This window comes from Ziziphus jujuba, chromosome 3 (genome assembly GCF_031755915.1).
Source record: "Ziziphus jujuba cultivar Dongzao chromosome 3, ASM3175591v1".
NCBI classification, from domain to species: Eukaryota; Viridiplantae; Streptophyta; class Magnoliopsida; order Rosales; family Rhamnaceae; genus Ziziphus; species Ziziphus jujuba.
Genome location: NC_083381.1, coordinates 6,728,554 through 6,750,995, shown reverse-complemented (window position 1 = coordinate 6,750,995; position 22,442 = coordinate 6,728,554). Strand labels below are relative to the sequence as shown.

The 22,442-nt window shown below is 30.6% G+C and overlaps 1 protein-coding gene and 1 long non-coding RNA gene across 2 annotated transcripts; one reads left to right on the top strand and one right to left on the bottom strand.

Annotated features, from left to right (window-relative positions):
- Positions 1-1,287: 1,287 nt before the first annotated feature.
- Positions 1,288-3,327, bottom strand: LOC132803307 (uncharacterized). The gene is made up of 3 exons (XR_009638397.1): positions 2,861-3,327; positions 2,680-2,740; positions 1,288-1,499 (listed from the first exon to the last, which is right to left on the bottom strand). It is a non-coding gene; the product is annotated as an uncharacterized LOC132803307 (long non-coding RNA).
- A 6,429-nt stretch (positions 3,328-9,756) lies between these two features.
- Positions 9,757-11,272, top strand: LOC125423162 (flavonol 7-O-rhamnosyltransferase). The gene has a single exon (XM_048476772.2). The coding sequence runs from the start codon at positions 9,757-9,759 to the stop codon at positions 11,068-11,070; it is 1,314 nt and encodes a 437-aa protein (XP_048332729.1). The 3' UTR covers positions 11,071-11,272.
- Positions 11,273-22,442: the final 11,170 nt, after the last annotated feature.

The window sequence follows — 22,442 nt, the reverse complement described above, 5'->3', positions numbered from 1 at the left end:
ATGTGGCATTTCACCATGGTGACACATGGCCAACTTCATTGAGTCACACGTGGCACCTCGTTATGCGTGTAAAAATAATATTAAAATAATACAGTATTTGAAAAACTTTACAGGTCCATAACTTTCAAACCACATGTCCAAATCGGACGTGCCGCTAGTCTACGAACTCGTATCGACGAGCACTTCACAACCATGCATGAGTCAAAGCTCAACCTTGCATGAATAAAAAGTCAACTCCGGCACCCCTTGGACAGTTTGGGCCTCAACTTGTTTTGCTCATAACTTTCAAACCGTAGCTCCGTTTTCAACGTGCTACCAGTCTACGAACTCGTGCCAACGTGTACTCCGTAACGGTACCTCAGTCAACCTAAAATTCCAACCGGATCAAAAAGTCAATTTTTGACCCCTTGGGTCAACGGTCAACGGTCAACCTCGGTCAACGTGCAAAAATTCCGACATGGTTCGAGACGGGGTGTTACAACCTTCCCCCCTTACAAAAATTTCGTCCTCGAAATTTCTTACGTCGCTGAAGTCGGTCTTGGAAAAAAAAAACCATAACATAAAACAAATATGCACGCTTGAAATGGAGGTACGTACGACACCTTCTACATACTACGTAATCCATGATTCCAACTGTCGCCGACACTCTGCTACCAATACAAACCAGGGTGGTTGCCTATATTGGCCGTCCAATTCCCTGGACTCGTAGGCAACATGATTATGGGGCTAGCTCTACATGGACCACAATGGTTCGCCGCCTCCGTATGGTGCAGTATAATATCAAACGATATAACATACAAAAACATATACAAACATAAACGAAAAATACTTGAATAAAACACCTTTAATTTCAAATACCACTTTGAAAAGCATTTAATATTTGATAATCGATCGGAAAAAAAAATATTTTGACACCCTCGAAGATTAGAGTTATTCAAACTCGGACAACGAATTTGCTTCAAGACAACAGAAGGAACGCTTTAAGACGGTAAAACGAGAGAATAGACACGGATGGGATGCACAACAATGCACAGTCCCTTAGGAATACTAGAACCTAGAGCTCTGATACCAACTGTCAGGACCCGTCCAGAATTCCTTCCCCGGAACCCTAGACAGCCCTGATCCCAGGGAAACCCTACCGAACCCTCCAACGGAAAATCCGGCAGAGCCTCCCCTAAGGGATTTACTTACCACAAATTACCTGCACTGAAAACATACTTCTAACAACATCCCCTTATTCCTCCCACAAACTACAAATTGTTTCCACAAATTGCAGCACTTCAAAAATAAAATAACAGCAGCAACCCAGTGCATAAAGAACAACCACACGTCCAATACAGTATACAGAGCATTATACAACAAATGTGGAATTTATAAAAATAACAGATAAGAATGTAATACAAGATAGAGAGGAAAAAGGGAAGAAAAACTTCTTGAACCTTCGGCAACGAACTGAGACGTCGGGCTCGCCCCGGACAATCAACGTCTCCAACCTGAACCTAGGGGAACGGAATTTAAGAGTGTGAGATGCTAATCATCTCAGTGAGTGACCCTATCTACTATACAATATAATACCACGGTAATACAGTAGATAGATAATAATTAAATGGGAAAATAATAATTTCTCTCAAAACCCTTACAATTCTCTCAGTTGGAAAAGTTCCCCTTTTAAACATTTTCACAAAACCCTTGTACGTACTTCCCAAAAACCAAGGAACCAAACAAATTAATAAACAACAAATAAACAAATAAATACATAAATACCCCAAATATAAATAACTGCAATAAATTATAATAAATAATTTTTTGAACACCTTTGGGGTTTTAAACTTTAATTGCAATTTACACCGACAATTACACCTGACGCACCACACCATATACCGGTGATGCCCTCCGATACCCAGCGTCCCGAGCACCGACTGGCGGGAGGTTAAAGAGAGAAACCTGCAGTGGTCACTTCGGCGTCCCGACAGTACCGACTGCTAAAAACCATCACCCGGCCAAGGAGGGGGGCGGCTGTGCGCAACAATAACCTTGCCTGCCCACGGTCCAATGGCAACTCACGGGTGAAGTAATAACCGCACGCTAAACCATATAATAACCGCGTGCTAAACCACGTGTCCATACACCATACACCAGAACACCAATACTGTATGAGTGCGTCTAAAAATAAACATAAACAACCAACCGTACCGTTTTACAAATTACCGTGGGAAGTATACCAAATTTTCACAAAACACCATCCCACATATTTTTATTCAACAACCCGGTACGAAAACATCGATAACAGATAAAACCATACATTTTCTCGTAATACGAGATTCAACAATTGAAATACCGCGGGCATAATTTATAAAATTAAACCAAATATTTTCGTAAAATATTTAACCCAATTATGCCCGGAAATTATTACTTAAAATCATGTACAATTAATACCGAAATCCACTTCGCTCATGCATAGTAATAAATTAAACCACAATAAAATAATAATCGGGAATTTCTTAATGATCCCAAAATTTCCATTTATTACCAATGGGTAAATATATATAAAATAATATTTTTTCCCGATTATATTTAAAGTACACCACATAAGCAGAAATTACAAATATCAAATTAATACCACATAAATACAATTAATTATCCAAAAAATATTTTTTTTTTTAAAGGTGGGTCACTCACCTGGAGCACGTAATTAACCCACGATCTACTACGGGATCAATTCTACGACTCACCGGTGCTCCTAGAACAAAATTCACAGACAGTCAAATAAATTAATATTTTATTCGGGGTAAATAATACCCGGTACCCGGTACCCGGGGGCTCAAACACAAACTTTAACCAAAATGGTCGAATGATATACCGAATCGAAGCTCGTGGAACGAGGATCACCAATCCGGTCTCCGTCGACCCCAATTCCGCCGGAGGTGGCCGGAATTTGGTCGGAAAGTTTCGGCCGGTGTTCACTTCCCCATATCTCGCAAACCGCTTCGAATTTCTGGGATTGGAGGCCATTTTTGGATTCAGAGGACCCAAAATAGGGGGATAGGAGGCTCAATTGGGATTGGGCTGGCCGGAAAACACAAGAAAAGAGGAGAGAGAAACTTGGCCGGCCGGCGGCTTCTCCGGCCCGATCGGCGCGCGTCCGGCGGTGGCTGGCCGTGAAACTTGGCGGCCAAGCTCGCGAGGTGGCGGGCTTCCTTGGTGGCTGGCGCGTGAGGGCTATGGGTGGCCGGAATTTGAAACACAGGAGAGAGAGGGACGGTCGGGAGAGAAGAAAGAAAAGCTGCGTGTGTGTGTGTATTTCGGGGAAGAAGAAGGAAAAAAGAAAAAAAAAAAGAAAAAGAAAAAGAAAAAGAAAGGATTGGTGTTTTCCCACGTGGGGAAAAGAAAAGAAAAAGAAAAAGAAAAAGAAAAAGAAAAAGGAAAAGAAAAAGAAATAAAAAAGAAATAATTAAATAATATTAATAATAATATTATTATTCAAAAATAATAAAATAATTTGATTTTTTCACATGGTTGACATGTGGCATTTCACCATGGTGACACATGGCCAACTTCATTGAGTCACACGTGGCACCTCGTTATGCGTGTAAAAATAATATTAAAATAATACAGTATTTGAAAAACTTTACAGGTCCATAACTTTCAAACCACATGTCCAAATCGGACGTGCCGCTAGTCTACGAACTCGTATCGACGAGCACTTCACAACCATGCATGAGTCAAAGCTCAACCTTGCATGAATAAAAAGTCAACTCCGGCACCCCTTGGACAGTTTGGACCTCAACTTGTTTTGCTCATAACTTTCAAACCGTAGCTCCGTTTTCAACGTGCTACCAGTCTACGAACTCGTGCCAACGTGTACTCCGTAACGGTACCTCAGTCAACCTAAAATTCCAACTGGATCAAAAAGTCAATTTTTGACCCCTTGGGTCAACGGTCAACGGTCAACCTCGGTCAACGTGCAAAAATTCCGACATGGTTCGAGACGGGGTGTTACATAATTGTGCATGAACATTTTTTTTTTTGACATTCTGTGAATAAACATTAAAAATCTTAAATGTGGATGAACATTTTTTTTTTAACATTTTGTGAATAAAAATTAAGATTTAGCTAAAAAAAAAGCATGCATCTATTTTTTTTTTCTCAAAACTTATTTATATTTTTTTATAAATAAAAAAACGTATTTATATTTTTTTAGATATTTTTTATCATTATTTATTAAAATTGATTATTCAATATTTGAAATATATATTTTAGATAATTATTTATTAAATTGGTTTATTAGATATTTAATAATAGATATTTTAAATAATTATTCATTAAAATTGAGTTATTAGATATTTAAAAAATAGATATGTTAGACAATTATTTATGAAAATTAATCTATTAGATATTTAAAAAGTAGATATTTTAGATTAGTGTTTTTTTTTTTAAAAAAAAAAGAATTGAGTCTTTACAATCTGTTTTTTAAACAAGACAAGTAACTGTACAAAAAGTTGGGGGTTTCACCAAAATGTCATAAATATGAGGATTTAGTTTGAAATTTACTATTCTTTAGCAGTATGCTTGATAAAGGTAAAGTTAATGGGAATCTAATTTTCTTGAAAAAATGATTACTTTCTTTTGTTTGGTTATTTATGGTGAGGTGAAAATATATGGGTCCAAGGAATTAGATTCCCACTAATGTAGGAAACTATGTGGGAAAGTTGTTCTCACCTATGAATGTGTCATTTTGAAAATCTCAAAGAAAATAGTTTTGAAATTTTTTTAAAATACATATGTGGCCATAATTTATTATACAATATTGTTAGAGTTAGTGAATCCGAATTCTTATTGATCCGGCCCGAAAAGCTCATGGTGTGACCCCTTTGGTGAAATTTATTTTGAGAAAAAATTTGGGGCTCTATAATTATAGCGGAGGTCAAAGATTGATAGGGCCGAAACTGTAGGTTTATTTCGTACAATATATTTTTAAGCTTTTGGGGAGAAGGGGGGGGGGGGGGGGGGGGGGTTCGAGTGTATTGAGTTTTTTTAGCTGCTCTAGGCACTCACCTCTTGTACCAATCTTTTCAATAAAAGTTTTGCCTCTCTTTGTCCTTGGATTTTTCCCATCAAAGATTTTTCACGTAAATCTATGTGTGTTTTGTTTTTATTCTTCTATTGCTATTGTTTGTTTTATTTTTCGTAAAAAATATTAAATTTAATTATTTACAAGTGCCAACTTTCCTATTACTTACCAAACATATCAAGAGAAAATTTAATTTTTAGGAAACTAAATCCTAGTATACTAAATCTCGGAAATCAATTTCCCTTTTAACTTTGACACTTCTCAAACGAGTTCTAGAAGTATTGATGCAATATTCGCAAGAGATAATTTTACTTGAACCCTCAACTTTAGGTAATGTGCTCTTAACCATAACAAAAATCTATTTTCTATTACTACATATATATTTATAACAAATTTAGAACTTATTCATAACAAGTTTATCAACAATAAAACAATAATAGGAAAAAAAAAGTATTATATCTTTATAAACAATAACACTAATTATTAAACAAATATCTTCACACATATATATGTATTATCCTAAATATAGGGATACTACAGTGTAAATAAAACTAAGGTTTTAAAAGGCATGAGATGTGGCAAAATGGCAAGATCGCCTCAAGGGAAAACAAGGCATTTCATATATTAATTATTATTTTAATCATCCCAAGATCATTAAATCAATAATATAATACATATGTATATTGGAAGTTAAGATTTATATAAGTCTAATCTTCCTTGTATATTGAATTAAATAAGTTAGTAATAACTAATGCTAATATTTATTGAAACTATATATTTTCAATTTTCCAACAAAATAAGTTTTTAATTTTATAATTTTTAAATTTTCAACAAAAAATAAATAAATATCAAAATCATAAATACTACGATTACATGATAATTTAAGAGAATATTTAACCTTCCAAAAATAATAATGTGTGTTTTAAAGACATTAGAGTGTTTACCAGTAAAAAAAAATGTAAATTAAAAACATTTTCAAAATGGAAAAAGAATTAAATGAAAGGCGTACCTTTTGACACCCAGGCTCGTGCCTTTTCACATATTCGATAGTTAAAGCAGAGTTGATTGTATTTTTCTACACCTCACCTCCATACAAGGTGTTTTCCCCATGCCTTGTGCCTAGGCATGTCAAACCCTTGTTTAGGGATGACAATTCGTCTTATCATATCAAATCGTATCGTGTTCGTATTAATTTATTTATTAATTATGTCGAAATAGCTCAATTCAAATTCAACCTGTTTATTACTTGTGTTAGAAATCTTCAACACGAATATGATCCGTTTAATAAACAAGTAATCTGATACGATTTGTATAACCTGTTTATTAAATGGGTCAATTTGGGTCAACACAATCTGTTTACAAGAAATTGACCCTTTTATATGAAATTTATCTAATTAAATAAAATATCCTATTTAAATTAATTATTTCATATAGAATAAAAATAATTTAGTGATTAATTGATCCACAATTAAAATATATATATATATATATATGTAAAACCATAAAATTATAGTTACAAATTCATAATAATATAATATATGATATGATAATATAACAATCCCATATAATAGTTAATTATAGATATATATATATATATATATATATACACATAATAAACCTGATACTACTTTTCTAAAAAGTAATATAAATTTTTTTTATTAATAATTATGTTTTTAATTTTCTACATCTCCAATATTCTTAGGCATATTAATTTTTATTTTTTCAATGTTCATAAATCCATATATATATTAAACATATTATATTTAAGTAAATAAATATTATTTTAATAATTTTAAATTTTAAATTTTAATTAATAAAAAAATTAATAATACAATCTTAAATATGTTTGATATTTCGTAATAAGAAAGCATTAGTTAAGTTTTATTAATAGTAAATTTAATATATTAAAGTTATAATTTAAATAGGTTACGATCGTGTCGGATTGAATTGACACATTAATTGATATGTTTAGTTAAATGAGTCAATTTTTCGGATTAAACGGGTCAACCCGAAATTGACATGTTTAATTAAACGGGTCAATTTGGATCAATTTTGGATTAAATGGGTCAACCAGAAACTGATACATTTATTAATCGTGTTTAATAGGTTAATCTAAATTTGATCTGAACCCATTTATAATAAACCCAAACCCACTAATTTCGTATCGTTTTTTAGTTGTGTCATTGTGGTATAACCTAAATTGTCATCTCTAGCCTCGTTTTTTGCTACTTTTTAGAACACTGGTAGCAACAACATTTCCATCAATGGCAATATGTCCACCCATTGGTTATTAATAGAATTCAAAATGCGTGTTAAATTTCAAAGCCAATTTTAGCAAAATTTTTCTTTAATGAATTTTTGCATACTTAATTGCCTAGTCTATGCATAATATAGTATCACCATTGCAATATTTTACAATGTGCAAGGCTAGTAAGAGCATCTCTAACGGTTAATTTAGATTGCATTTTATGTAGCATTGACAATGTTGAAATTTATATAGCAATAATGGCTAATCCATTCTAAAATTGTTTTCCAATGATAATATGATCAAAATAGACTATTGATGGCAAGGCTATTAGTGGCTATTAATTAATTATATATTTTAATACTTTTTTTCTTTTTTTGAAAAAAAATATTTTTTAAAAGAAAATTGTACTTTTTAAGAAGATTACATTGCGTTGGAATCTCTAGATATAGATATTTGCCTCTATAATGTCTAAACCACGTCCGTTTCACATTTATTTTTTATATTACTATTAGAGAGACATTTACTTAAGACAATGCCTATATTGCTTATATGTCATATCTACTTTTCAATTTACATTCCCATTTCCATTGGAGATGCTTTAAAGTAAAAATAGTATAAATTTCTTGTCTAAATTAATTACATCTAACAAGAAAATCTTCATGATTGCAAATTAAAATTCAAAAAGATAAGTGAAGGAAATTCATCGGTACAAATCTAATCACAAAACAGAATTTTAAAAGCTTTTTCACTCTTGCAACATGTTTCGTTCTACAAGGGTATTAATAGAACTTAAAAGTGAGTGTCAAGTTTCTAGAGCTAATTTTGGCATACTTAATTGCGTAGTTTATGCATAATCTAGCATCATCACTGCAAATATTCTACTTGCGTGGCTAATAAGGTATGGAATTTTCTTATCCAAATTAATTACATTTGACAAGGAAATCCCAAGGATTAAAAATTGGTTTTCAAAAAGATAAGAAAAGGAATCTTCAATATTACAAATCTAATCACAAAAGCCAGTTTTGAAAACCTTTTTACTTTTGCAACATGTTTGGTTCTACACATCGGCATTTATAGAATTAAAAAAGGAGTGTCAAGTATCTAGGGAAAATTTTAGTATACTTAATTGCCTAGTTTATGCAGAATCTAGTATTATTATTGCAAATATTCTACATGCATGGCTAATAAGGCATAGAATTCTCTTATCCAAATTAATTACATTTGACAAGGAAATCTCTATGATTAGAAATTGGATTTCAAAAAGATAAGAAAAAGAATCTTCATAATTACAAATCTAATCACAAAAGCCAATTTTAAAAGCGTGTTTCACTTTTGCAACATGTTTTGTTCTACTCGTAGGTATTTATAGAATTCAAAATTAATCTAGAGACAATTTTTGTATACTTTCTTGCCTAGTTTATGCATAATCTAGTATTACTATTTCAAATATTCTACGTGCATTGCTAATAAGGCAGGAAATTTTATATCCAAATTCATTACATTTGACAAGGAAATCTCCATGATTAGAAATTGGATTTCAAAAAGATAAGAGAAGGAATCTTCATTATTACAAATCTAATTCCAAAAGCCAATTTTAGTATACTTGATTTCCTAGTTTATGCATAATCTAGAATTATTATTGCAAATATTCTACATGCAAGGCTACTAAGGCATGAAGCATGGAATTTTCTTATCCACATTAATTACATTTGACAAGGAAATCTTTTTAATTAAATTGGATTTCACAAAGATAAAAAATAAGAAAAAAAAATCTTCATTATTACAAATTTAATCACAAATCCAGTGTAATTCCGATATAGGATTAGAAATAATTTCTTTCCCTTTTTAAAGACAAAACAATCCCTAAAAGCAGACTAAACTGAAATTTTCTTCCAAAACTATCCTCATGATACTTTTATTATAGGTTATAGAAGTTACAAAATTGAAGTCCATTCTTTCTCAAACTGTTTCTATATATATCTATATATAATATATACACACACCAGCAAGGCATGCAAAAACCACGCTTTTCCCTTAACCAAAAAAAGATAAACAACCATCTATTTCCATCCATAGTTTGTTCCCCACAAATAAAAAATAATAACAATAAATTCAAAACAAGACATTATCACCATCAAAGAAGATAATTACAGTTTCTAGACCGCACTAAGTTACATCTAATTCACCCCAAAACACACACACACACACACACACACAAAAAAAAAAAAAAAAAGGGAGAGAAGGCGTTACATCTAATATCCTAATTTTGGCTTCGTTGTAGACACATTGTAACCTTTTTTTTTTTTTTATTTAACTAAACTTTTAGTACCTTTTTTTTTTTCTCTATAAAATATAAACTCAGAAACAAAGAAATTCTCAACTTGTTACCTCACACTACTCTTTAATGCTTCCCATACACAAAATTTTTGGTAGAGAGATGTCACATGTTCTTGTTATTCCATATCCAGCACCAGGCCATTTGCTCCCAACCTTGGATTTATGTAACCAGCTTGCTCTTAAAGGTTTAACCCTAACCATTTTGGTCACACCCAAAAACCTTCCTCTTCTTCAACCTCTTCTTTCTCTCCACCCTTCAATTGAAACTTTAGTCTTTCCTTTTCCTTCCCACCCAAACCTCCCCCCTGGCATCGAAAACATGCAAGAACTCCCCATATCTTACATCCCTAGTATATTATCAGCCTTATCCACATTCCATGACCCTCTTGTCCAATGGTTTCAATCCCACTCTTCCCCTCCCATAGCCATCATCACTGATAGCTTTTTCACTACTTGGACACACCCTTTGGCAAGCCATCTTGGAATAAAAAATTTGGCTTTTTCACCGTTGAACGCTCATGGTACGCTTGGATGGTGGAAAGCATTGGAGAATAGGTTGAAAAATTTTGAGCATTTCGTGGTAGAGGGCCGTGTTGTTGACATGGTCACCTGGGGAGTAATATTGAACTCGTTCAATGAGTTAGAGGAAGGGATGTTGGAATATTTAAAGAAAAATGTAGTGGGCCATGATAATATTTGGGCTGTTGGTCCTTTCCTTCCAATTGGCAACGACCCGTTAAGTGCTTCTAAGAAATGTGGGTCTAGCTCCATACCAGAAACCGAAGTGCTTCACTGGCTGAATTCGTGCCATGTGGATAAGTCAGTTGTGTACATTGGTTTTGGAAGTCAAATAAGGTTGACCAACAATCAAATGCATGCCTTGGCCGATGCATTAGAGAATAGTGGTGTTCGGTTTATTTGGTCAGTAAAAGACCCAATGAAAGGAGCAAACAACGAATTGGATTATTTTAATGATCATGATGGTGTGATTCCTGATGGATTCGAAAATCGTGTGGCTGGGAGGGGTTTAGTAGTCAAAGGGTGGGCCCCACAACAAGCGATTCTCCAACATCGAGCCGTTGGATCATACTTGACCCATTGTGGATGGAATTCGGCCATGGAAGGACTCCTTGCTGGGGTGCTTTTGCTTGCATGGCCCATGCAAGCAGACCACTTTGACAATACCAAGTTGCTGGTTGACCAACTGGGTGTGGCTGTCCGAGTTTGTGAGGGTCTCAAAACTGTTCCGGACTCGGTGAATTTGGCTAGGGTTTTGGTTGGCTCAATGAGCGTGACTTCTGATGAAAAGAGGAGTAAAGCTATGGAATTGGGAAAACTGGCTCTAAATGCAGCCAAGCATGGTGGGAGTTCTGATATAGCATTAGACGATTTGGTGAAAAAACTCTCTACTTGATTCTGACATAGAAAATCGTATTGTGGAAATCTTTTGAGACAAATCAGATGAGAATGATCGAGAATGATCAAGTTAACAACTCAAATATAATATCCCCACTAGAATAAGTATTTTTATTTAGTTTTACAAATAATAGGTTTGAAATTGAAGGTCCTTAGAATTAAGAGTCTCATGCAACTTAGTTGTGTACGTTTACTAAGAGTTCCTACATTTTTTTTTTTTTTTTTAGGTACTAATTGAAGTAATCTATATGTTTTTAATATTGGTATACAAGAATCAGGCTAAATGAAGACTATGGTTAAAATAACTTTTTTTATTTTATTTTTAGGTGCATATCTAGCACATTGTAAGTCTATCTCCTTATTTAAATCTTGCTATCTCTATTATAATTTTTGCTACAAGTTATATTTTAATATTTAAAATATCAATAATGCTAGAGTTGTTAAAATATTTATTAAATGAGATGGTGTACAATATTGTAATGTTTCATTAGTTTACATTAGGATAAATTACAATAAATCCCTTTAAACTTTAGTTTGTTCTTTCTTTTTCTTTTTCTTTCCTTTTTTTTTTATTTTTGGGTAATAACTTTCGCTACTTCTTTTTCGTTTTAATATTTTAATATTTTTGTTTTTATTTTTGGGTAATAACTTTAGCTACTTGCTACGAATAACCTTCATAGTCTTTCAATTAACCCTTTAAACCAAGAAAGTCTTACAGTAAACGACAAACTAACAGAATTTTTGAAAATTATTTGGAAATAACCACATTGTACCATTATATAAAAAAATTTAATCTATTTTTTAAAAATTAAAAACTTAAATCTTATATAAAATAATATTTGTAAAATTAAATAATTAATTGTTCTAATAAATAAATATATATATGTATATATATGGGGGAAAAAATCATTGCCCCCTTCAAGTTTGCTCAAATATCATTGACCCTTTTAAAGTTTCAAATTCATCATTTACCACCCCAACTGTTATTACTTCTGTTTTATTTAACAGGTAAATGGTTAAATTGGTAAATGCATATATATTTGATTAAAAAAAAAATTTGTAAAAGGTGATTTTGGAATGGAGTGCCATAAGTTAGCTTGATAAGCAAGTTTTGCATCCTTCTCAATGTATTTGACAACAACTTTCTAAATGTCAAAAAAGCTAAAAATAAAATAAAATAAAATAAAATTTTATTAAGCCAAACAAATCCATCTTTGGCTTTCAAGATGAAGAGAAACTACTGATGAGGAGTTAAAACCTTGAGCAGGAAGCCTCTAGACATCATACAAATTCCAGGTTTGTTTACACTTTTGGCCTCTCTTTTCATGGTTTTTTTTTTCTTTTTTTTTTGTCATTTTGAATATATATGGCATTTTTAAAGAATTTATCTTAGAATTCTTTAAATTAGTACTTAATAAAAACTCTTTATTAAAGGAATTTGGATTTTTCAAATTCTTTTAAAGATGGACTCGGAACATAATGTTGAAGGTGAAATTTTTAAAGTTTTTTTTCCGTATAATTTGATTGTACCGTGATTAAAATTTTCAAAATTGGTAGAATAATTTTTTTTAATGTATATAAACATATATAAGGTAATATATAACAAAATTTGTGAATACATTGTTAAAAAGACTGTAACACAATGGTTAAATGATAAAATATTAAATTAATATTAGTTTTAATCTATACAAGGGCAAAATAGATTTTTTATAATTTAAATAAATTAAAATATGAAATTTGTCACCAGACATTAATATCTAGGGAGGTTAACGATGAATTAAATAACTTTAGGAAGGTGAATGATGTTTTATTAAACTTGGAGGGGGCAAATGAAACTTTTCCTGTATATTAATAATTTCTATTTCATTAAGTTTTTGTATTGTGAGATTACTTTGTCATTGTCTCCCATATCTGGCTCTACCACTCGTACCAGTCACGAATGGTTTAGGTTTACACACTTTTTTATTTTATTATTTTATTATTTTATTATTTTATTTTTTATTTTTTATTTGCAATGAAGGTGGAGAAATTTGAATTCGGATCATTATTTTAGAAAAAAAATGGTCAAAACTTTATTTATTTACATTTTACAAACTAAAATCAATATACATTTCACATAAAACACAACTCATATCTTTAAGTTTCTACTTGTAGAATCTCACTTCGGTCCTTTCCACCTAGCTTGCTCCTGATTTACGCCCTATGTTCATTTTATGTACTTGCCAAGTAAATAAGTTCTGGAATAGCTAAATAATACCAGACGCGTTGTTTATTGCTTTCTTGTACAAAAATGAAACAATAAAAAAGTTTCAATGATCAAAATGACAATTGTCTTGAAGAACTTCTCTATGATTTACAAGGTTTAACGAGGCAATAACCAGACTCTAAATTGTTATTTTGAATGGCGATTATTTTATTGTTTCTAATACATCGATTTTAATATCTAAAATTTGGTAATGAATTTTTTTTTTTTTTGGCTATTTAATTGCTTAAAATTTTGATTTGCATATTATTTAAATAATTATTTTTAGCGAGATTATGTTTTTGGCTAATAAGCTTTTGATCATACTATTTTCAACATCACTACTATATTTTTCTAAGAAAATAAAATTGATAGTAGGACAAATTGGATTTTTTAACAATTTAGGAAAGAAAAATAAAAAATTATGGATATTAATGTATGTCAAACAAAAAATAGTAAAAAAATAAATAAATATAAAAATATAAAAATCCAATAAAAAATAATAATACTAGAGATTTCATTTTTGTTTACCAAAATACCTATCAAATATACACGTGTTATCAACAAGCATCTAGTCCATGCCATTTGCGTAATCCCACCATAACCTATGAGGGACTTAACCCATTAACTTCAAACACCTGCACGCCTGCAAACTTCAACAACTATCAAAACCCTACAAATTTGTAATTGAAAATCATTATCATATTAAACGAATCCCAAAAGGAAAGAGCAACGCAATTAATTAATTATTGGATTAATTGCCAGCATATGATATACATCAAAATATATATAACACAGTAAACATAAAATTCCCAAAAAAAAAATTAATTAATATATATTCTCATGTCCTATATATCAAATTGAGTTCTTTTTTATCATGAAAGCCCAATTTAAAAGATAATAATAAATAAAGACTGAAAAAACAGAGCCATGGCTTGTTGGTAGTCGTCTTTGCTTAGATATTCAATGTTGTGCAAGTGTTGGTCCAGCAAAATCTATTTTGTGTTCAAGTTTTTATCTTTTTGATCTTGATTCTATCTTCCAAACCTAATTTGTTTTTGGAATACCCAGATTCTTAATCTGCTCCTCAAACCCAGATTCTTTTTAATAGGCACTATAAGAAAAACAATGATAAGTGACGCAATCGATATATTGTGTAAAATAAAAGCAGAAGCTTAACAAAGCTTTGCCTAATATGGTGTCGCTAAAATTATCAATAAAAAATCGATGTTTTACAAAGCGTCGTCTAATTTTGATATCTAGAGAGATTTTTTTTAAAAAAAAGTATCGCTAAATGTGTCTAAATATCCAATGTTTTTTTAAAAAAACATTACTAAATATACAGGAATTATCGATGCTTTTTGGAAAAAAACATCGCTAAAAGTTTAAGAATAGCTGATGCTTTCTTGGAAAAGCATTCGATATACCTATACATTTAACAATGCTTTTTAAAAAAGTGTCGACTATTTTATATATATTTAGTGATGCTTTTCAAAAAAGCGTCGGCTATTCTATATACATTTAGGGATAATTTTTTTAAAAATGTTTGACTATTCTATATACATTTAATGATGCTTTGCAAAAATGTATCGGTTATTCACATAACATTTAGCTATGCTTTTTAAAATGATGTCGGTTATTTTCACTGCATATAACGATGCTTTTAGCGATGCTTTTAGTGATGCTTTTTTAAAAGGTATTGCCTATTCTCATATAGTGATGATTTTTTCTAAAAAGCATTGGCTATTCTCTCATAGATAGCGACGTTTTACATAAAAGTTTCATTTCCTTTTTTTTTTTTTTAATTTTGAAAGGTACTTTTAATGTTGTCAAATTAGGATTGTTTAATAGCTAGTTTCATATAAAATAATTAATAAACAACAAAATTCAAATAACTATTTGCATAACAAATTAATATTTCAAATAAATTAAATATTAACTTATATAATAATTTTACTATTTGATCAACTATTTTATATAGTTATATACAAACAAAAGCAATTAAGCTATTATACTCAATGAGATGAAATGTTTGAGATCATAATTTATGCCTATGCAACTCTAAATTGATTGACATCATCTTGTGACCAAGTTACACCCTCATAATGCACATGAAAAATTATGTTAAAAAGTTATTAAAACATATACAAAATAAAGAAATATTAATTAGTACAAAGTAAATTAATTATATTAAAACGTTAAAATTACCATTGTTCATAAGTTTTGCCAAGGTAGATTTATCCTAATAATATCCCTTATTATCATCATGATATAATAACCACATTCGGTAGGCTGCTTAGGAGTCTAAATTTGCAAATATTAATTTAAATATAATATTATATAAGAAGTTCATGTGTAAGATAATAAGTATGTAAATTAACAATTAATAATGGTCACTTTAAATATAATAATTACCTTTGTGTTGTTTTGCCATTGAAGCTTTTTTTTTGGGATGTTTTCCCTTAGTTCTATTCAACGAATGCATTATACAAATGTAAACACTGTATAATAATTTTAATACTATGAAAAGTTATTATACAATTAATTAAATAAAATATTAGTTAATTAACTTACTAATCGAGCAAAGATCTAAAGTCCTTATGTATATGATTCTTTAATGAATTATAAAACCATACTACTATTTGATAGATATCAACAACATCTAACATCCAATGATTGCTAAAAGCACCTATAAAATATCAGTTAATATGTCATTGATTAAATTAATTATGTAATAAAATATATTATAGTATAACACAACATACCTTGCTCAGTATGGAAAGAACCATAGATGACATTGTCTTGCATGTTGCCATCTACCCAATATATTTATCATTCTTTCATGAGGATTTGCAAGACCAGCTAGCGCTATAACAGCAGGATGAACAAAATAATAATTTTCTTCAACTTGTGTGCCTATCAATCCATTATAGAAATGCCTGCATAATCAAATTAAAAGTAAATATAATTTTTTATAATAACAATATAATTAATTGAATTGAAAAATTAATTATAAACATATTTAAATTTAATTTACCTTATATAGAACAACATGCACTCAGAAGATAATTTATCCATGTAACAAAACTCAATTATGTCGTTTTCGATATGCACAAATCTTGTTCATATCCCGCAGTTCCTTTAATCATATGAAATATCCATAAATAATTGCTTTTGACATCCTCGATTCAATGTAACAACTCGTAGATTGGTGGAGTAACTATTAAGGCATTACCATCACCAAATTTATCATCTTCAACATGTGTTTTTTTTTAAGTTCTCTATAAATATCAACAAACAAAATGTTAGTATCACCAAAAAAAAAAAATTATTTAAAACATATACATATAAATTATTATATATAGTTGCATCAAATGATATATCAGACGATGGTAAAATAACAAGATGTCTATGTTATGCAATAAATGCCCCTTCTGCATTACCGACACATTTGATATCAAAGGATGGAACAGGTAAAAGGGCAAATCCATCAATCACCTCATCGACAATGATTTTCAAATTTTGATCACCTAACATAATACCATGAAAGATTGCATTTAACACTCTGTATTATAAAATTAAATATAAACATAACAAAATGAATAAAAATATTATTATTTAAACATATATATTAATGCTAAATATAAGTTTCAATTTTTGTTTTTGTTATAATTGCTCTAAAGATGTCATAAATGATGGATAAATAGGAGGAACATCAAGCCTAGCAGTAGATGGGGTCCTTCAGTAACATCGTCGTCATGTATCACACGGTCTCCATATAATAACCGAGTATGAGTATGAGAATGCACTGCGTCTCCATGCAAAGACTACAATCCAGGTGCATAAGGCTGAGACTGTAGGTTAATACCACATGCAAATACTAACTAACTAATATTTTCAATGTTGCCTTTTTTCTTTTGAATGATCTCCAAAAGACCAACAACACCCAATTCTAGCTTGGTAATTCTCTCACTCACCTTGGACTTGTTCTTTTTTTTGTGAACTTTGCCTAGGGGTGCACAAAAAACTAGTCACCATATAACCTTTGCCTCTACCCCTAAGCTGACCTCCATACTCATCAATCTCCAAAATTTGTATATGTAACACCCCGTCCCAAACAACATCGGAATTTTCTTCACGTTGATTGGGTTTGACGGCCATTGAATGAGAGGGGTCAAATTTTGACTTTTTATTTCGGGTGGAATTTTGTGTTGACCAAGGTACCGTTGCGAAGTACATGTCATCCCAAGTTCGTAGACTAGTAGCACGTCGAAATCGAAGCTACGGTTTGAAAGTTATGTGCAAAACAAGTTGAGATCCGAACTGTCCAAGGGATGCCGCAGTTGAATTTTTGTTCGTGCAAAATTGAGCTTTGACTCATGCATGGTTGTTAAGTACTCGTCGATATGAGTTTATACTAGTAGCACGCCTAATTTGGATATTTCATTGAAAAGTTATGGACTTGCAGAATTTTTCTAACATGGTAATATTCTATATTATTTTATGCTTGTGTAAAACGTGTGCACAGTATCTACCACGTGTCAAAATCTCCACCACTCTCATGAGTGCACAGTGGCACCCACAGGATGGTTTCTTATTGGCTCAAACCCGTGTGATAAAAGAGAGAGAGCAGGGAGGAGAGAGAGAGAGAGAGAGAGAGAGCCACCACCAACCGGCCACAACTGTTTCTTCCATTCCGGCCACCATTTTCCTACACACACCACCCCACCACCTCCACCTCCTCATTTCTAGCCAGCCGACGATCGATGCGCCCGGATCGAGGCTTTTTCCAACGGTGACACCGATTGCTTCAAACCCAGATTTCTTTCTATCCCGGCATCTGTTTGCCTCACCGCTGGTCCCATCAGTTCACTCGTCCTTCGATCTACCTTTCCTACAAAAAAAAAAATCACGGCCAGTGGCCACTGGACGCGCCGCCTGCAGTGACAGTTTCTGGTGACCATGACGGCTCGTTGGGAAATCAATTTTCGGTGAGTTCCCCGTCACACCGCCCATCTTCTCCCACTAATTCTGACCTCCTAAACTCAAGTTCGGTGTCCTTTTTCCCCACTTCTTAACGGATTGTGAGAGTCGAGGGCCTAAAATTCGAAAGCTTTTCGATAAGATTCCAGCCACCACGGGTTCGATCTCTGAAAAATAAGACCAGATCCGTAATCTTCGTTTCACAAGCTTCGATTCGGTATACTATTCGTAAATTTTGATTGTCGTTTATGTTCGCTCTCCCAGGTATCCGTTTATGAATTATCCGATTAAATATTAATATATTTGATTTTGTGTAATGTTGATATTTTAGGTGCACGTGTGGGTAGTAGAGTTGATCATACAGAAGATCTCAATTGATACACGTGCTTGAGGTGAGTGACCCACCTTCAAAATTAATTTCGGGTGTCAAATTAAATATGTTTTGTTATATTTTAATATTTGAATGTTTGTATTTTATGTTCATTATTAGATAAATTGAGAATTAAATTTTGATGCCAATATTTGAATAATTTGGAATATATGATTTTTGAATTTAATTTATTGTGGCATTTATTTGTGAGTTTATTTTGATTAATAAAAATGCATTTATACGAATTTATGAAAATTTGAATTTTTATGTGATTTATCATAATTCCATTTATCTTGGACCTTGAGGATTAAAATATTGTTTTAAAATTATGTAGAAGAAAATATTTACGCATTGATTTAATTATGGCCAAATTGATGGAATTTATGCGATGGATTTATGATGATGATTTTAAAAAGAGATATATGGAAAATTACAGGTTTAAATGGATAAAATAAACCCATTAATATTTTACATAAATACTAATGTTGTGATTTATGAGTTTTTAGATACACCACACATGTACTGGTGTTTTGTGTATGTGGATATGATTAGTGCGCACATAGATATGATTAGCGCGCAGGTGATTTATGGGTTTGTCCTGTGGTTGCCATTGGACCGAGGATCGACAAGTTGATATCGGCCGTAGCCATCCCCTCCATGGTTAGGACACCTGTTAGCAGCAGCGCGGTGGGACGCCACGCCACCGTATGCTGGTTTCTCTCTTTAACCTCCTGTTTAGCGGTGCTCAGGACGCTGGGTATCGTTGGCGCCACTGGTATATAATGGGTGCATCAAATGGTTTTCACGACGTAATTTTCAAATATGGAATATTTTAAAATCTTATTTTTAATAAAATGTATTTAACGGTGTTTTATTATTTATTTATTTAAATTTGAAAGTTTACACAATTTTTATGAAAATGTTTTTTTTACGAATTTATTATTCAAATTGTTTTGGTATTTTAAAATCAATTCTATTATATTATATTTTTTTTATTTATTTTATTTTATTCTTACCATTTATTTTAAATGGATGTTTTAATTTGATTTAATTATTCCTTTACTTAATTATTCAATTAATTGATTTATTCTAATTATTTAATTATTTCTTGAATTGTCTTAATATGAGTTTCATTGATATTTTTGTATTATTTGTTTATGATATATTATTAATCTTTTAGTGATTGTTATAAAAGTTTATTTTCATTTATATTATTATTTCCATTATAACTTTGGATTCTTAATTTGTAGTGTTTTATTTGTAAATTATTTTACTAATTATTTTCCTGAATTTTGAGGCATAAAATATTGGGTTTTGCGAAAATATTTTAAAAAGCGAACATTTCCAACTGAGTGACTATGAGGGTTTTAAGAGAAAAATTATTTTCGATTATTATTACTAAACCATTTATGTATTTATTTATTTAGTTATTACTAAATTACTTAATTATTATTAGTTAGTAGATTAGGTCGCTCATTGAGATGTCTCCTTTTCTTCATTCCTTATTATGTAATATTTCTTTCTACTCTGTTTGTAAAAACCATCACTTAGAATTTTATTAATGCTCTATATACTATATTGGATGTATTGCTTAATTAATTATGCACTGATTCCCTGTTATTTATTTAAAGTGCTGCAAAATTGTATAATTAAATTGTAGTGAGGTGGGAGGAATAAGATGGTGTATATAGAAGTGTATTTTCAGTGCGGGAAATTTGTGGTAAGTCCAACCCTTAGGAGAGGTTCTGCCGGATTTTCCATTGGAGGGTCCGGTAGAGTTTTTCTGGGATCAGAGCTTGTCTAGGGTTTCGATGAGGAATCTTAGACGGGTCCTGACAGTGTAAGTATATCATTTGGAGGTGAAGACTCAATTTCTTCTTCCTTTGCTTTCTTCCTTAGAACATTCTACAATATATATTAAATGATTAAATAATTAAAAAATTACATTATTACTAGATAATAATATATTTCACATGGCAACAACGATAATAAATTTAAACATAATTAAGTAAATGAATAAAAATATAAAATTGAAAATTAAACAAAAAATCTATATTTCAATCATAACAATATATAGTGGTAAAAAATAATTAATTATGCTTACAATATTTATTAAATGATTGAATGAATATTTAATTACAATATTAACTAAAAATTAATATATATTTGCATGGAAACAATAATAATAAAATTCATAGCATAATTAAGTGAATGAATAAAAATATAAATTTAAAAACTAAACAAAAATATCCATATTTCAATCATAAAAATATATAAACTATAAAGTTAAACATATATAAATATTCTATATTTCAATCATAAATAAAAATACTCACAATTTTTCCACCAAAATTTCAATTTCTTGATTTGCATATTTTCTATTTTTCCCCATTTGTGACCGTGTTCATACGTCCTCATGTTTTATGTATTTTTGGGTGCCTCTTTCGATTTCCTGCAAAAGTTGCAAATAAATATTCATAATATCATGTGATTAAAATAAAAAATGCATATATAGTTAAATGCAAGTAAAAATAAAAAAACATAGTATGGTTTTTTCCAATCTCGCATATCCCAACGCATCCATTCTATTGGAATACTTGTTCAATTTTTGCTTTTGAGATTGTTACTCACTAATTCCTACAAACTTATAAACAAATATACATATTAGAAAATTAAATAATTAAATTTAAGTAATTAATTAGCTTTATTTTTAAGTAATTAATGACAAAACAATTATATAAATAACTTAACTTTTGTCCATTTGATAAATACTTTAAAATATACGTTGAACTCTTCCACAATCTCTGTTTTAGAAATTCATTTTACACATCTTGGGTTATGAATTAATACATTTCGGGCGGATGCTTAAATACTTCGGATGTGTCAAAATATGATCAAACATATTTTGTGTACAAGAAACTCTTAAATTCCCTCCATTTCACACCACAATCTTTAAGAGTTCTCTTCTTAAATCTCTCATCTTTATTGGAATATTGCTGCAAATTTAATGAAATATGACCAATTTTAAATAAAAAGGAAATGTATACAAAGAAATTAATATAAGTTGCTAATAAATTTACTAATAATAAGTTACTAATGCATACAAAAATAACATTGATTAACAAATGAAATCTGACCAATTATTTAAAAAAAAAAAAAAGAATGCATACAAAGTAACAAATAAATTTACTAATAAATTTGATCAATAATAAATTTAGTAATAATAAGTTACTAATGCATACAAAAATAACATCGATTAACAAATGAAAAATGACTAATAATAAGCCAAAAAAACAAAAATGCATACAAAGTTACTAATAAATTTAATTATAAGTTAAATTAAAAAGAAGTAATAATAATTTATAACTAAATATGCAATAAACAAATAATGTATTGCTTTTATTGAATCTCATAAGTTATTTTTCAATTCTTTTGTCAGAGCTTTTTAATTAGGTAAATTAATTGGTATTGTACTTTGAACTAATAAGCCCTTCAAACTATTCATTTGCACGACTGTACAGTTAAAAGCAACTCCAACCTCATTATATTAAGGCTTTAAATTTTTTCTTTCACAAACATCCTTTCTAAGACCTTGCAACATTGTATGTTCCTCTTTTTTGATGTTCCTTAGCTAAAATACTCGGTCCAACTTCATTACTTGGTGATGATCTATCATCATCATTATTTGGGAGGGCATATTGATCAAATGGGTCCATAAATGTACATCAAAAGAATGAGAATAAAAAATTAATTAAAACAATAATAACAAATGTAA